At 59.9% G+C, this 16,773-nt stretch overlaps 1 protein-coding gene across 1 annotated transcript; it reads left to right on the top strand.

The window, feature by feature from the left end:
- The first annotated feature begins 3,280 nt into the window (after positions 1-3,280).
- On the top strand, positions 3,281-14,806 carry CSK (C-terminal Src kinase). Its single transcript, XM_072871097.1, has 13 exons — positions 3,281-3,597; positions 9,419-9,496; positions 9,886-9,999; positions 10,623-10,735; positions 11,452-11,671; positions 12,134-12,227; positions 12,302-12,367; positions 12,502-12,601; positions 12,748-12,838; positions 13,106-13,179; positions 13,292-13,487; positions 13,716-13,802; positions 13,916-14,806. Exons 2-13 carry the CDS (start codon positions 9,482-9,484, stop codon positions 14,096-14,098), a joined length of 1,353 nt encoding a protein of 450 aa, XP_072727198.1. The 5' UTR covers positions 3,281-3,597; positions 9,419-9,481; the 3' UTR covers positions 14,099-14,806.
- Positions 14,807-16,773: the final 1,967 nt, after the last annotated feature.

Raw genomic sequence — 16,773 nt, 5'->3', positions numbered from 1 at the left:
AGGTGAATTCTCCAGGGTCGAATGAGCTGGGAGCTTTTACGCTAACTTTCCTCTGACGTTCCCAGCCACTGCCTGCAGATTCTCCCCTGTCTAGTACATCCAAGGCAGCAACCCTCCCCTTTCCCTACCCACCACTTCTCATCCAGCCTGCACTGCCTGAAATCCCTTGGAGGCACCAAACCCGCTGCTCTACAGGGACTAAACCAGCCAGGGGATGCAGAGAAGAGGCAGATCAACAGGGCGGGTGATCGCCCATACTTTGCTCCCTTACGCAAAGGAGTACCGCCTGGTCGGGATTTTATTCTCAGCTGCTCCTTGGCCACAACATGCTCTGTTGCATTTTTTTTTCTCTTTCTATTATTTTCCCTTTTCCTGCTGATTCCCACCAGCTGAAGGGCCCCCTCTCCTGGTGCAAGGCCAGGCCATCCACATCTCCTCCTGGCATGGCCAAATCCATCCTTTCCTCCCAGACAGGGGATCACCCACCCTCAAGCCAAGACCCTTCCTGGGAAAAATCCCAGCCGGGACATTGCAGCAAGCTGCGCCCAGAGGATTCCCCTCCGGGTCTCTTGCATGGCCCAGCCTCGGCCACCATCACCTTCCAGCCGTCCCTGGGGATGCTGGTGGTCTTGGGGCTTCAGCGATGGACCTTCAAAGGGGCAAAAAAACCACTGACAGCAGCTCTGAGCTGGCTGTGCATTTGGTGGGCTATTGCCCTATTCCTGGGTCTGATGGACTGGGAAAACCTGGGAGTGGGCACGATTCCCCACCAAGCTGGGTTCATGCCTGGTCTTTTCATCTGAGAGCTGAGACCCACCAACCCTGTGCTGCTCCCCAGCCCCAGGGAGGGGGGACTCCCAGATCTGGCAGTGCAAGGAAGGGTCTTTCTGGACTTCTAGTTACTGTCACACAAAAAGTCATCTCAAAATTCCCACCTGCTGATGGAAACACCCGGAGGGAAAAACCTGAGTCTCACCCCCTCTTCTCCTCCGTCTCTGGTCCCCGTGGCCGTGTCACCCCTGCGTGCAGCCCACGTGGGAGTCTGCACAGCAGTGGAGGGGACAGCCAGCAGGGCTGTGTCGAGGTCCCAGCAGGCAAGATCTGGCAGGGAGAGGGCAGGCAGGAGCAGGCAGCACTCTGGCCCTGAGCTGCAGGCAGCCTGGTGGGCTGCATCTTTACCCAGCAGAGAACAGTGATGCTGGGTTTGGGCGTGCTGGGTGTGCAACCGGGCGTCGGCATGCGCACGCACACACCGTACACGCATGCTTGCACACCCATCTGTGCTTGTGAGCGTGCACAGGTGCGTTGATGCGTGTGCAAGCCCGGGTGGGTGCACTGATGCGTGTGTGGGTGGGTTTGGGCTTGCATCTGTGGGTGCATTTCTGATGCAAACAGATGCATGAGCTGGTTTCATTTCCTCCCAGGACCGCTCTGCTCGGGAGCTGTGTGAGGATGAGCCCATTCCCCACCTCCCCAGTGCTGAATGAACCCACCAGGCCCCTGGGGAAGCTTGGGGCTGCAAAGGCCCTGGGGTGCCTGACTCCAGCAGTGGGTCCCAGGCTCTGTCCCATGCGCCATAAAAGCAAGGATGTGCTCCCTAAAAATAAGCTGGGCTTTGCAACCCACTCCCTTGGCCACTGGGATCTCCCTGGCTCTGCCCCCTGACTTTCCCCATCCTCTGTGGTTCCCTTGTCCCCCTTGCAAACAACTCCATCACCTCTCCCTGGTCCTCTCATCCCAGGGAGAGCATCCTCCCCTCCCAGCCGTGCAGGGCTAGGACTCGGGCTTGTTTTTTGAGCTCTCAAAGTCCCGTATCTAGCAGGAGAGGGGCAGAGGTGGGTGGGAAGGGTTCCTGCCCCCCCTGCCCCCCACCAACATCCTTGGGGGTATCACGCTCAATGCAGGGAAGTTGGCCGCAATCTCTTCCCATGCAATGACATTCTTCAGAGCCTCCCTGGGCCAGCGGAGCTGCTGACATCATTCCCCCCGGCCAGTTTTTGGTCACCCATGCCTCAGCTGGGGGATGCCAAAGCACTGGGAGAAGTGAGGGTAGCTAAAAAGCGAAGGGAGGCTGGTGCCTGGGCTTCCTGCTTTGCTGTACATGGCTGCAGCAGCGCTGGGGCAGGAAGTGACAACCACCTCGGTGTCGGCAAGGCTTTTCGGCATTCCAGCGGCCCACAGCGAGCGTGGCCTCTTGGCAGGAAGTGGGGGAGCCTCTGGTCCCTGCCAGACCTGCTGCCAGGCCAGCGCTGCCCTGCCCCTGCATTCATGAGCCTGTGCCCTTCTCCAGGGGATGGATGCGCTGGGGACTGAGCCGATACCTGACCATCCCAAGGGACCATCATGGTGGGGCATAAGGAAACATGCCAGGACGCCCAAATCCTGTTTCCTCTCTCCCATCCCTCTTTCCATTCTGTTCACTTGCTGGAACAGACCCCAACACCTAAGGCACATTTGCAGGCAGGCAGCAGAGCCCCGGGCCCGGGCAGCCGCCTGCAGCGGGGTGCTGCCGTCCCTCCAACACCCTGCGGTCTCCGAAGATGCTGAGGTGCTGCAGCCAGCCAGGGAGGGAAATGGCAGAGAGGTGCCCAACCCACGGCTACCCCTGCTCTCTGTCCACCTTGCTGCAGCCAGGCTCCACCACCCTCACCCCCTATCATCATCATCATCATCACCATCACCATCACCATTATATTACTATTATTATTGTTGTTGTTGTTGTTATAGAATCATAGAATCATAGAATGGCTTGGGTTGGAAGAGACCTTAAAGATCATCCAGATGTTACGCTATGTTACGTTTTATTATTATTTTGTTATTACTTTGATATTTTAGCACTTTATTACTTTTATCATTTATTGTTCTCTTATTACTATTGTTTCATTAGTAATTTAGTATTATTTTAGCATCACTTTAGTGCGTTTTTGTGCCCATGCGAGCACCCACGGAGGAGGCACCCCCGGCCCACGCAGGAACCCGGGGCCCGGGGTGCGGGCGGGCGGCACGGCTGGGTGCCGGTGCGGGTGCGGGTGCGGGTGCCGGGTGCGGACGCCGGCGGCGGTCCCGTCGCCGGTGCCGGTGCCGGTGGATGCGGGTGCCGGTGGATGCGGGTGCCGGGGCGGGTGCCGGTGGATGCGGGTGCCGGTGGATGCGGGTGCCGGGGCCGGTGCCGGTGGCGGCGCGGCGGCCCCCGGCAGGTGGCGGCCCCGCGCCGCGCCGTGCCCCGCCGTGCCGAGCCGAGCCGTGCCGGCGCAGGCGCGCTGCTCGGGGCGCTCCGATTCCGGGCGCCGCTTCCTTCCAGCAGGCCCCGCCGCCCCGGGCGGACCCCGCGCCCCTCGCCCGGCCCGAGGCGGGCGGCGGACGCGCCGCTCCCCCCCTTACACCCCGCCGCCCCCGAAGCCCGCCGCCCCGGCTCCCCGCCGCCCCGAGCTCGGCCCCGCCGGGCGGCGGCGGCGGCGGCGGCTGCTCCGGCGGCTCCGGCTTCCTCCGCCCCTTCCGCCCCCCCGCGCCCCCCCGCCGGCCCAGCCGAGCCCGGAGGCCCCCGGCAGCGCCGCATGGAGCAGCCGGCGGCGGGCTGAGCCCCCTGCCCGGAGGGAGGTGAGTGCCGCTCCCCGCACCCGCGCCGTGCCGGAGACCCCCGCTGCCCCGGGAGGCGGCGGGGGGCGGGGAGACATCGGGGGGTGGTCGCCCACCCCCCCACCCCGCATCCCGCCCGTGCTTGGGGGGCGCGCCCCCTCCGCGCCCCCCGCCGCGGGGGGAGCGGGGCCGGGGGCCGAGAGCGCGGCGGCGGCGGAGCCCAGACAATGGGGCCTGCGGGGCGGGCGGGGGCCGGGGGATGCGGGGGGACGCGGGGGGGATGCGGGGCGTGCAGCCGCCTCCGTGCCGCTCGACCCGGCGGGTGACCCCGTCACGGGCCGCTGCTGCTCCCGCGCAGCGACTGTCCCCAGGGACCCCATCGTCCCCCGTCGGCCGGGGGCCGCATCCTTCCAGCTCCAGCCGTGGAGAGAGCGACGGACCCCAGCAGCATCCCCGTCTCCTGGGGGGCTGTCGCCTCACCCCCAAGCCCGCTGCCCGGCAAGGGGGCTGCCACAGCTTCCTCCCGCTCCATCCCCATCCCGTACAAAGGCCGGGGCCGTTTTGGCACTGTGAGGCCGAGTCCCGCGCTGCTGGCGGGGTTTTTGAGAGCGGTTGGGGCGGAAGGAGGGAGCTCGGTCCAGGCGTCAAAAGGGGCTGGCAGCGATTTTTTTTTTTTTTTTTTTTTTTCTGGTCAATAAGGCGGTGACGGGTTATTTATAGCCGCGGCAGTTGCTTGTAGGTTTATCGAGAGTGAAAGGGGCCGTGCCATCGTGCGGAAAAAAAAGTAAAAATAAATTAAAATCGAAGGTGCGAGGGCCGGGGAGCAGGAGGAGGGGGATGGCTGCCTTCCTCCCAGGACAGGGGCTATCTCACCCACCACACTCCTGTGGGGTTTGTTCCCACTGGACCCACGCAGGAGCCCATCCTGATCCTGGCAAGGCGGCGAGTGGCCGGAGAGATCCGTGGAAGCGCGGCAGAGGGACGCGGGAGGTTTCGGGAGTAGTCCCAGCAGGTCCCCATCCTCCCGTCCCTCGCTGAGCACCAGCAGGATGGTGGTGATGAAGCAAAGCCTCGTGGTAGGGAGCAGCACCGGGATAAGCCCCCCAAGATGTCGACCCCGTGAACCCAGGGAGTTTGGGGTGCGCTTCGTCCTGCGACCGCTGCCTCCCCCATCTTTTCAGTTTTGGGTGGGTGTTTGCAAGAAAACCTTTCAACCGCATCCCGGCATTCCCCAGGCCCGCACTGGGGCGGCTTCACTGGCAGCCGCTCCTCTCTGCGCCACGTGCCCATCCCTGGGGACGCCCTGACACCCTCCGGGACCTGCGAAGGGGATGCTGGGGCCATTTGTGGGGTAACGAGGAGGGAAAATCACCCTGATGAGTTTTTTTGTAGGAAAGAGGACCAGGAAAACCCCTCCACAATGGAGAGGCCAGGAGCATCTCTCTAGGCCTCCACCTGCCTCTGACTGTCCCCCAGGCGCCTTCTGTGGTCTGAACAGCAACATCTTCTCTTCTTCTTTTTAAAAGAAGAAAACCCCCCCCCTCAAAAAAAAGAAAGGAAGACCCCCTCTTTCCCCCGGCAGGGCACGCAGTCAAGGCTGGGTCGGGGAAGCAGCAGCAAAACCCTCCCTGTGAGCACAGCCAGCTCGCTGATGAGATAAAGGAGGAACGTTTTTCTTTCGATTATAGTAATCGTAGGTGTTACTTGTAATAACAGGTGATAAGATCTTTTGGAGAGAGTGAGGATGTTGTCTGGTTTTGGGTTAATTTTTTTTTTGAAGTTTAAAGAAACTCGGGTTGTTGAGCGTTGGGAGATGTTTCGGCGAGGGTGAGATGGATGAGCGGAGCGGGGTGGACGCAGATGGTGCCTGCATGCCTATTTTCAATGGGAATGAAGCTTTCCTACCATCTACAACTAAACTTTATTTAAAATAGAGTCGTCCTTAGCTGGTGCTGGGCAGGGTCTGCTCCCCGTTTCCCTCCGGCTAATTGGGTTTGAAATGGAAATGCAGCATCTTTCCCGCAACCCGTCCCATGGTGCCAGTGGTCTGGGGGTCCCAAATTCCCCCTGGGCACTGGTCCCCGCCTGCCTGCGGGTTTGGCACAGCACGATTTTGGCAGGAGAAGGAAATGCTGGTGATTAACGAGAGGAAAGGTTTCCCCCGACTCGTTTCCCTGGTGCCCTTTGGATTATCAGGGTGGCAAAGGTATCTGCCATACCTGCCCTGCCTGCCTTCCCTGGCTCTTGGACACTGAGCCAGGCTTCCCAGAGGGAAATCCAGGAGCAGGGCTGGGAGGGAGGTGGTGGGGACCAGCAAGTACCCTGACCTCTCTTGGAGTGCAGCATCGGGCTGAGGTTCCTCACCAGGGTGCCTGGGCAGAGTGGCTCGAAGGATGCTCAGGCGGAGGGCGGGGAAGAAATGGAGGCAGTTTTCAGCAGAGAAAAGGCTGGTGGGTTCCTCTGCACGCCCCGGCTACTTTTCTGAGCACCCCTTTGGGGATGGGGAGTTTCCAGGGGGAGCGAAACCCTCGCCTGGCAGGGCTGAAAATAGCCAAACCTGGCACTCGGCTCCACCAAGTTGGTTGGGCTGCTCCCTGGCTATTTTTGTAGTTGTTATTTATTTTTTTCAAGCTGACTGCTGCTACGCATCCTCCTTGGGGAAGCACCTCTGCTTCAGGAGAGAAGGGGCGATGCCTGTGTTTTCCCGGAGCTCTCCAGCGGGGAAGACAGGGGATGCTGCCTTTAGGCTCTGGATCCACGCCGGCATCACTGCATCCTTCTCCCAACCTGGCAACCCATAGGGATGAGCCCGGACGGCGGAAGCGAACGCGGGCACGAGGTTGGGGCCAGCCTGGGTGACGGCGGGTGACGCGATCGGCAGGAACCGCTGGCTGTCACATGAGGCCACCGCAGGCAGCGGTGCCTTCGGGGGGCCGGTTGGCAGCGGCCCCAGAGCTCGGTGCTCTTGGGGGCGTGTGGTTTCCTCCTCTTCGGAAAGCCTCGGCTTTGAGGCAAAAATTAGGTAACGATTAAAAAAAAAGTCAGGCTGCTGCTTAAAAGTCACCCTGGGGAGGAAGAAGGTCTGTGCCAAAATATAGAAAGGGGCATCAGGGGCTCTGTAAAGGGCAGTTCCCGGTGCCGTTAACCGCCTACCCCTGTAAAACTGATAAGCAAATTTCTTGCGCTATATTTATAACAATGCCACTGTCTGCTGCCATGAATATCCATGGTCCGGGAAGGTAGAAATGCTGGGACGGGCTGGAGCGTGTTCCTCTTGGTGGGGTTTGCTGGGACAGTTTCCTCTTTAAAAGAGAAAAAAAATACTCTTTATAAAGGCTCGAAAGCCCAAAGGCAGGCTATAAATTTTGTATCCTCTCCGCATTTATAAAATATAAATGCTGGTGACATTCGTGAGCTGAAAGCCCAAACAACTGGCCTTTGGGACTGGAAAGATCCGGCTCTCATGCAGGTTGGAAAATGGCTTTTCCAACCTGCAGAAGGGCTGCGGTCCAGGGATGGACCCTCGGGCATCCCTTCCAGGTGATGCTACCTGGCATCCCGACCCGGTGCCGGTGGGCAAAGCTCAGCAAGGATTTTCCAACTGGGGCCACATCTTGGATGAAACCTCCATCCTGCTGCTTTTTCTCCTTTGGTTATTCTAAAATAGCGGTGTCGGAGTGCCTGGACGGTGGGAAGTGCTGACTCAGCGCTTTGGGGATGAGCAGCTGCTTGAGCAACACCCAGGGCTGGCTCCTGCTCGGCGTCCCCACCGGGTGCCGGATGGGGAACAGGGCCGAAAACCCCGGCAGTGGGAACTTGTCTCTGCAGGGACACAGGGGAACTTTGTCTTAAACAAGCTCCTTCCAGACTTTAGCCGAATCCCTCTAGGGACTGATGGAGGGCTGCAGTTTATTCCCTATTTTTCTTGGGCTGCGTTTCGGACTGGCAGTATCCAGACCCTTTGCTGAAATTTTTACTCCATGTTGGGTATAAATTCAGGATTTAACCAAAAATCAGCTTGAAAACAAAGAGAGTATGAGCCGGGGACGTTTCGGGGGGCTGCGTTCCCAGCTGATGCTCTCCGGTCCGGCGTCATCCAGCACTGCCCTCCCTTGGGTCCCAGCCACCTCCGTGGCAGCGTCCCTAGGCTCATGGTTGCCATCAAGTTGGGTTTGGGTGCCGTCTCGAGAGGCATTTCTTCATCAACAGCTCCGGGGCTGGCTGGGAATAAAACTGACTTGACGCACGGGGCCCAGATGCTGCGGTGATGGGCTTCACTGAACCCAGTGCTCAGCTTCGAGTCCCCAAACTATGTCCTTAGGGTGAGCGTCTGAGCCTCGGTTTCTCCTCTCTGATGCCAAAAATAAAGCGCCTTGTGTCATGTCCCTGCGCTGGGGCAAGGTGAGGGAGGTGGTGGCAGCGTGATGCCTTTTCCGGAGGGGTCCGGGCACGGCTGCAGTGGAAACGGGGCTGTGTTTGCACTCGCTCTCTTCCTCCCCGCGGTTCTGCCCCTTATCTTCTTCCTCCTCCCGTCTCTGCCGGCCTTGCCCCTTGTTTCAGTTCCTCCTTCCCAACAGCTTGGAACCTCAAAATTTTTTGAGCTGCTGACAGCAGGGCTGGGAGCAGTGGCCGCCAATGGCCCCAAATTGATGCGATGAATTAATAAATACCTGGGTGGTTTTGGGGGTGTGCAGGCAGGGATACCCTGCCTGCATCCGGTGCGTCCCGCTCCGTGCCCCCAGCCCAGCATGACCCCAGTGCCCCGGCCCAAGAAAGCCGGGTTTGATGCCGGGGCCGGTGACTTCATCTCTTCCCGGGGGTCAAAGCGGCAAGAATAAAGCCGGGTTTGTTCCCCTCCCACGCGCCAGGGCAGGATGCGACCCAGCCCAGGGCCTCGGGGCGCTGCCGGGGGGAGCACGGCACCCTGGGTCGGTGCATCCCCCTGGGATTTAGGAGCTGGCGGGAGCTCCTGTGTCCCAGAGTGCCAATGGGTTTTATCCTGCAGGAAATAGCTTTATTTTATTTCTTTTGGATCCCGGGCCTGGGAAGCTCCCAGGGCTGGATGTTTCCCCACGTGGGACTCCAGGCGCCATGGGAGAGCGGGGCTCTGGCTGCACAGCCCCTGGTGCTGCCAGGGAAGGGACCGAGATGCTTGCCGAGGTGTGAGCCTGGGGCTTGGGGGAGCTACTTCTTGCTGTCTGGATCCCCTTGCCGCCCCATGCCTCAGTTTCCCCCTTGGTGCTGCAGGGACCATGAACCGCCTTGCTGGCAGCCCCCCATAGATGGATGGAGGAGGCTTTGCAGGGTGAGCCTGGGGGGACTTTGCAAGGCAGAGGCAGTCGTACACGTGCGAGTTGGAGGGTTTGAAGCTTCTCTCTCACTGCTGGTTCCCAGCCGGCCGTCACGGTGCAGTAACTGCCCCGGGCTGGGGAATGGGCTCCAGCTGCTCCTGGAGTTTGTCTCTGCTCTGTTCCCATCCTTGGGCACCTCTGTCCCTCTGTATGGTACCATATTTCTCCTTGCTCCGTTGATGCAGATGCTGTGGTGGCCACGCAGCAGTATCCGTGCAAATACCTTATAATCCAGGCGAGTAGCTCCACACTGGTCCGGTCCCCGGCTGCAGGGGGGCTGAGTGGACTTGGAGCTCCTGCAGATGGGTTTTCGCATCAGTTTGGGAACGTTTTGGAAGCAGTGCCTCGGACAGGACCTGTTCCTCTTGGCAGTAGAAGAGATGCTCGCATGGCCCAGGGAGTATCCTCTGCGGGGGGGCTGCTCCCTGTGCATCGTCCTTACACAGCCCTCCCCACCATGCCCGGTTCTCAGTTGTCCTTTCCCGCTGCAGGTCTCATGGTACCAAGTGACGTGTCCCCCCTGTGAGATTTGCGCCCCCCAACCTCCGGAGAAGATGTCAGGGATGCAGGTAAGTGCCGGGCAGAGAGGAGAGGCAGGGATGGAGCAGGCTCTCCGGCCTCTCCATCTGCTTCAGAGATGGCTCCAGGGCTGAGGAGGGACATGGGGACACTTGTCCCCATCCCCCCATGTCCCTGCAGAAGCCCGGTACCACGGGGACCTGTTGTTTTGTGTGTCATCCCCCCTCTCCCACCATGCCAGCTGAAAAACACCGTCTGAGCTCCCAGGACTGCCCAAAACCCCCCAACTGCTTCTGGTTTAAGTGAAACCTGTTTGGGTTTGCATCAGAGGGACAGGAGCCCCACATCCCTGTAGGGGGGATCCCCGGGGGTCAGGGGGTGCCGGGGGTGGGAGACATGCCCAGCCAGGCTCTGACACCGTTCCCCTCTCCCCGGCCAGGCCGTTTGGCCATCCGGTACAGAATGTATCGCCAAATACAACTTCCATGGTACCGCCGAGCAGGACCTGCCCTTCAGCAAAGGAGATGTCCTTACCATTGTCGCTGTCACCAAGGTAAGGCCATCGCCGCCCCACGGACCCCCCTGGGCTGCTGCTGCCCCCTGTGCTGGGTTTCCACAGGATGCCGGGAGCATCCCTGCATCCAGCAACACGGCGTTTGCCATGCCAGTGGGATCCTCTGGTCCCATTGGAAGTCCCACAGAGCCAGCAGGGCAGGAATCAGGCCACACAGTCGGTTAATTAATTCATGGCCTCGTTAGTTAAGGTTTCTCCAAAATGTAAGCCTCTCAAGTGCCTCCTGGGAGGTGGAGGAGGGAGAGGAGAGGTTCGCAATCGGGGAGCAGTGCTGTGCTTGGCGCCAGGGGAGAAAAAGAGAGAGGCCGTGGGTCGGGGGGCTCCGGGATGCCCAGCTGCCTGGGAAGGGGATCGCAGTGACCTCCGCGGGGCCACCAGCATTGGGTTTGTTGGCCCCAGCACCGACCCTGACCTTTGTGGCTGTCCCCTGCCCACCCCATCCTGCCCGCAGCCAGGCAGGGGGTGCCGGGGTGCTTGGGGCCACGCAGGCAGCTGGCTGGGAACGGAGGGGCAGCGCTGACACCCTCATGGGCTTCTTTGGTGGGATGCTGCCATCTTTGGGGGCCGCAGGCTCATCTTGACATCTCTGCTGTCTCCCACAGGATCCCAATTGGTACAAGGCAAAGAACAAGGTGGGCCGGGAGGGCATCATCCCCGCTAACTATGTGCAGAAGCGGGAAGGAGTGAAAGCTGGGATCAAGCTCAGCCTCATGCCGTGAGTATCTGCTGGGTCTCTGTCGAGGTGAATCTGGGGGGAGCTGGCTTGGTCTGGAGCATCCCCACTGTGTCAGACCAAAGACCCCGTTGACCCCGTGTCCCAACAGAAGCAACATCCCTCGCAGGGCTTAGCGGGGTTGAAAGACAGAAGGGGCAGGGGCTTGGGCTTTCCCAGCAGCATTGATTTGGGACCTGCTGCTGCTGGGGAAAGCTCTGAGCGCCTTTGGAGCTGCCTGCAGAGCCAGGAAGATGATGGATGGTTAGATTGCATTTCAAAATGGGTCTTTTACCCAAAGTTGTTGTTATAAAGGCTGCTGGGAGAAAGAAGGGCAGTTGGAACGGCGTCTGTACGGGAGGAATAGGATATAGGCAGGCAGATAGATGGACAGATGGATGGATAGATGGTTTTGATGTCCCTGCTGCATCCCAGAGCCACCAGTGACCCCCAGTTGAGGAGCCAGTGGGGAGGAAGCCCCCAAGGGTGTGCGGAGGGGCTGAGTCCTGGGTTGGTGACCAGGAGGAGGGGAGCAGGATGCCCTGGAAGGAGCTGTGTCGTGGGGTTGATGGGGGCAACAAGGAGGAGCATGGGCAAGCTGGCCCCGTGCAGGCGGGGATGAAGGCTGCTCCGTGCTCCCATCCCCCCCAAGCACAGCCCCACGGGGGTCCGGCCAGTGCATCCCCAGTCCTTGACCTGCCCTGTGTGCCCCGTTGCAGGTGGTTTCACGGGAAGATCACGCGGGAGCAGGCAGAGCGGCTGCTGTACCCACCCGAGACAGGGCTTTTCCTGGTGCGAGAGAGCACCAACTACCCCGGGGACTACACCCTGTGCGTCAGCTGCGAGGGGAAGGTGGAGCACTACCGCATCATTTACTCCTCCAGCAAGCTGAGCATCGACGAGGAGGTCTACTTCGAAAACCTCATGCAGCTGGTGGAGGTGAGGTCTCACCTGCCGGCGACAGGAGCTGCCACCGCTCCTGTCCCCAGCCCGGGGACCATATGTTTGAGGCTGGGGGGGGACATAGGGGTCAGAGCTTGTGGGGCTGTAGGTCTGGAGCCCAGGAGATGGTGGCACCTTCTCTTCTGGCCCCATGGGTTGGGGCTGCTGGGGACAGACCCCTGGGGGAAGGTGAGGGACGGGGCAGAATGGAAGGAGCGGCTGGATGGGCAAGGCAGGATGCGCCCCGGGACAGAGGGACCAGGAGGAGGGACAGGGACCGCCCCCCCCCCCCCCCCAGCCCCTGCCGGTCCCATCCGTGGCCTCGTGCTGCCACCTGGTGGGATCCCAGAGCCCGGCATCGCCTTGGCGGGGAGCCCCCCACCCCAGGGTGTCACCCACGCACCACGGCCCGTCACCCGTGGCCGTGGCAGACCTGCCTCTCACCTGTGTCTCCCCCAGCATTACACCACGGACGCGGACGGGCTCTGCACCCGCCTCATCAAACCGAAGGTCATGGAGGGGACAGTGGCAGCGCAGGACGAGTTCTCCCGCAGTGAGTGGCCGTGCCCCTTCCCCAGCTCCTGGGGACCCCCAGCACCCCCTCACTCTCCCTTCTCCCCCGCGCAGGCGGCTGGGCCCTCAACATGAAGGACCTCAAGTTGCTGCAGATCATTGGCAAAGGGGAATTTGGAGGTAAGCCCCGTGTCCCCAGTGCCGCGGTGGCCCTAAGAGGGGGGCTCCTCTGCAGCCCCCCCAAGGTGAGGGTGGGGCCCGGGAGGCCGGAATGCTTCCCAGTGCCTCCAGTGCCCATCTTTCCTGGCCCACAGACGTGATGCTGGGGGATTACCGGGGGAACAAAGTTGCCGTGAAGTGCATTAAAAACGATGCCACAGCGCAAGCCTTTCTGGCGGAGGCGTCCGTGATGACGTGAGTGTTACTGGGGGGGACAACACAAGGGAGTGGGGACCTCTGTCCGTACGAGCAGAGGCGGGTGGTCCCCGATGCCCTGCAGGGACTGTGGGAGCCTCCCCTTCTCCCCAAAACCCTGCCCTGAGCCCTCCTGCGCCACGCAGGCAGCTCCGACACAGCAACCTGGTGCAGCTCCTGGGCGTGATCGTGGAGGAGAAGAGCGGCCTTTACATCGTCACTGAATACATGGCCAAGGTGAGACCCCCACCCTGGGCACCTTCCCTCCCGCTCTGCCCCCTTTTCCCCGCCCCCAGCATCCCCCCAGGGTCACAGGGCTTCACCCTGGTAGACCCAGCTGGGTCATCCCAGCTTGGGTGACATCTCCCTAGGGCCACTGTGGTGTTTGGGGGTGGCATCCCTGGCTCCAAGGGAGGAACATCATCCCCGGATCCTGCTCCACGTGGGAGGGGGTGGCGGGTGGGATCCTGACCCTTGTGGTACCATCTGTCTCCTTCCCTCCAGGGCAGCCTAGTAGACTACCTGCGGTCACGCGGGCGGTCAGTCCTCGGTGCAGACTGCCTACTGAAGTTCTCCTTGTAAGTATGACAGCAAGACACCAAGGGTTGGCTGTGCCCACCACCCTGACCTGCACCCACCAACGTTTTGGGGCCACCTCGCTAACGCCTTTCTCTCTCCCACCCCAACCAGAGATGTCTGTGAAGCCATGGAGTACCTGGAAGCCAACAACTTTGTCCATCGGGACCTGGCAGCGAGGAACGTCCTGGTCTCGGAGGACAACATTGCGAAGGTCAGCGATTTTGGGCTGACCAAGGAAGCCTCCTCCACGCAGGACACAGGGAAGCTGCCGGTGAAGTGGACAGCACCAGAAGCACTTAGAGAAAAGGTGGGTGAGCAGAGACGGGGTCCTGGGCTGCAGGGACATGGTGGAGGCTGGAGGAAGGGGGCACATCCCGGGCTGTCCCAAATTTTCCATGCAGAGATGGTGTTTGAGCTCCAGTTCCCACTGTCTGACCCCCAAAAAATAGCTGCCCTGAGGGTGGGGAAGATCTGTTGCCCCCCATCCCTGCCTGAGGCCGCTCACGGGGCCTCTCTTTTTCCCCCCTGCCCCCAGAAATTCTCCACCAAGTCAGATGTGTGGAGCTTCGGGATCCTCCTCTGGGAAATCTACTCCTTCGGGCGAGTGCCTTATCCGAGAATCGTAAGTGAGGACCATCCCCCTCCCCTCAGGGCTGGTTTTGGGGGGGGCTGAGCCCCCGTTTGGGGGGGGAACCGCACACCCCTGCATCCTGAAACCGTCCCCTGTACCCCCAGCCCCTGAAGGACGTGGTACCCCGCGTGGAGAAGGGCTATAAGATGGATGCTCCCGACGGCTGTCCTGCCGTCGTCTACGAGGTGATGAAGAAGTGCTGGACCCTGGACCCCGGCCACCGGCCATCCTTCCACCAGCTCCGTGAACAGCTAGTGCATATCAAAGAGAAGGAGCTCTACCTGTGAGGGGGGGCTCACCCACCCCGGCAGCCGGAGAGGACCCACGCTGGGGGGGGACACCGGGGTGTGGGCAGCCCCCCTGCCCGGCCCTGGCACCAGGAGCGGCTGGAAGGGAACCCCGGGGGTGTTCCCCCCCAGTTCTTCTGGTCGCTTCCAAACTTCCAAATCAGTCTTTTTTTTTTTTTTTTTTTTTTGGTCAGGTTTTGGGGTTTTTTTGGTCTCCCAGGCTCTTTTTTATTTTTGGGTGGTTTTTTTTGTTTTCTCAGTTTTGAGGGGGGTTTTTTGTTTTTTTGGTTGGTTTTTTATTATTTCAAGCAGGGCCCAGCTGAGCACTGGGCATTTTACTAAAGTACGAATCTTATTTTTTAATGTAATTAAAAGAAGAAAAAAAAAAAGATATAAGAAGGTTAATAAAAGAAGAATAATAATAAAATAAATAAGCCAATGAAACGGACACACGAAAAGGAAACCCCAACGACAGAAGTGATGGTTAAAGGGGAGACGCTGGACTCGCCGCCCAGTCGGGAGAGCGCGGCCGCGTCCCCGCGAGACGCTTTTTTTTGGGTTGTTTTGCTTTAAACTTGTTGCAATGTTTGCATGCTGTCTCCAGAGGCCTTTTTTTCCAGTCCTGTCCAGTGCTTTATTCTCATGTAATGCTACCAACTGTGAGATAAAAACGGTAATAAAAAAACCATTCCATAAGGACGCGGCACATCCTGCCTCACCACCCTTCTGTCTCTGGCTGTGCTCCCATGGGATAAAGCCCTGGGGGGAGACACAGCACCCTGGGGGTCCTGGGATCCCCTGACAGGTTACAAGGTGGGGACGGTCCCCCTATCTCTGCCTAGAGTCCCCACATAGCTGGGATGAGCAGCCTGGGCATCACTTGGCTCCATCCCACCCATGAGAACTAGCGAGGCTGTGACAGTGATGAAGCTGCCAAGTGATGGCAAAGCTCCCCTTTAACCCAGGCTTTATCTTCCACCCTTGGAGATGCTTGGACCAGCTGGGGGAAGATGTGGGGATGCATTTTGGGGCTGATGCCTGGACCTGGTGGACCTTGTTCTGGCTAAAGGCGGGACCCCCTATGTCCTGCCCCCCGACCCCAAAGGAGGTGTCCCCACGGAGTCCCTGCACTCTTGAAGGGTGTTGAGTGGAGGTGGCATCTGGCACGCAGGGCTCAGCAGGTTTAAAATAGTTCCCTTCAGCCAAGGGAGAATTATGCAGCGTTAAACGATGCGTGGGGCATTGGCTTTACCGGCTGCCTGGTTCGGAAGGCAGAGTCAGGATCTCTCAGTCTGTTTGGGGCCAGGATTGGGACCAAGACTCCTCTTGGGGAGGGGGGGAGGAGAAAACAGGGAGCTCTGGGACAGCAGGCACAGCTCAGGTCTAGGTGGGACGGGTGGGATGGAGGATGGAGTGACACAGCCTTCAAGAGCCCTCGGGTGCGGAGGGGAAGTGGCAGTGGCTGTGGAAGTCGAGTGCTCCTGACCCCGTTCCCCTGAGACCTCAGGGTGTCCGGATGTCCAGAGGAGATGGATGTGGTGGGGCTTGATCCACTGTAGGGTTTCATTTCTCCCGGACCAATGCCCCCCACCTCTTGTCCATTTCCCCTCCCCATTCCTCCTAGTGCTCCAGCAGGCCCCAGCCATATAAGCAGCTTTACTTTTCAGGCTTATGAAGATTAAAGTCATTTACAGGCAAAGCCTGCAAGAAACATGGTTTTTGAAATGGCGAGAAATGTCTGGCACGTTCATGTGATGGTAGACATCAGCAAACAGGGAGGAGGTTTGGTCCAGTCCCCCATCACATCCCCTCTGGTCCCCTTGCCCCAGGTTACCGCTAGCCGATGGACCCCTGCCAGCCATCAAAAAAATGGGAGAAAACCTAAACCAAAACTCATTTAGTCCTTTGGTTTTCCTCTAAATGGCACCGTGCTGCCGATCTCTGTGACTATGCCTGCTCCCATGGGCAGGCGGGGAGGGTTTGGGAGTGTTTGGTGCTGTACTGACATCCTCAGCATCCTCTGGGATGTGGTTGGAGGATGCCGAGAGAGGGCTGCTGTAAGAAATGCCAGTCTTCACTGCAAAGAGGGGAGCTTAAACCTGCCAAGCCCCTCCTGCTGCCAGTGTCTGTGCCTCAGTTTCCCCCATACAGGGCTGTTTGCTCCTGACTCCTGTCTCCGAGCCCCCTGCTTTGGGCTGCTGCCTGGCGAGGCACAGCCGAGGACAGCCTGTATCCCACTAAGTGTTTCTCCCCAGGGATTTTGGGACTGTTTCCATCAGCTGTGAACCCATCAGCAGGCTGTGGACCAGCTCTGCCCGCCGCCGCTTGTGTGGGAAGAGGGGACAGGCTGCTGGCTCCTGTGTGACACCCAGGGGCTACTGTGGCTCTCGGGTGCTAGCTCGCAACATGTCCCCTCCTCCTCCTCCTCCTCCCGTCGGCGACGAGGAGATCGGCACTGGGCCCAGTTGTGTCAGCTCCAATCCTGCCTCAAGTTTGCAGTGTGAATCATCATCGGCAACAGCAGGCAGGGAGTTATTTCTGCTGCCTGTGAGGCCAGCGCTGCCGAACACCAGGGTGCCCATGCCATGGCACAAATGGACCTTGCCTCTCCCTACGCCTTTGCCACATGGCATGCAAGGAGGGCAGAGACGCAGGGAGGTCCTGGTTTAAAAAGC

This window comes from Ciconia boyciana, chromosome 8 (genome assembly GCF_034638445.1).
Source record: "Ciconia boyciana chromosome 8, ASM3463844v1, whole genome shotgun sequence".
Lineage (NCBI taxonomy): Eukaryota > Metazoa > Chordata > Aves > Ciconiiformes > Ciconiidae > Ciconia > Ciconia boyciana.
The sequence above is the reverse complement of the archived record's forward strand: the minus strand, read 5'-3'. Positions and strand labels throughout refer to the sequence as shown.

Bases quoted from the DNA above. Each gene is read 5' to 3' on its own strand.
- CSK (XM_072871097.1), top strand. The intron at 13,488-13,715 runs GTGGGTGAGCAG...CCCTGCCCCCAG, and splicing joins CAGAAGCACTTAGAGAAAAG to AAATTCTCCACCAAGTCAGA. The intron at 13,803-13,915 runs GTAAGTGAGGAC...CTGTACCCCCAG, and splicing joins GAGTGCCTTATCCGAGAATC to CCCCTGAAGGACGTGGTACC.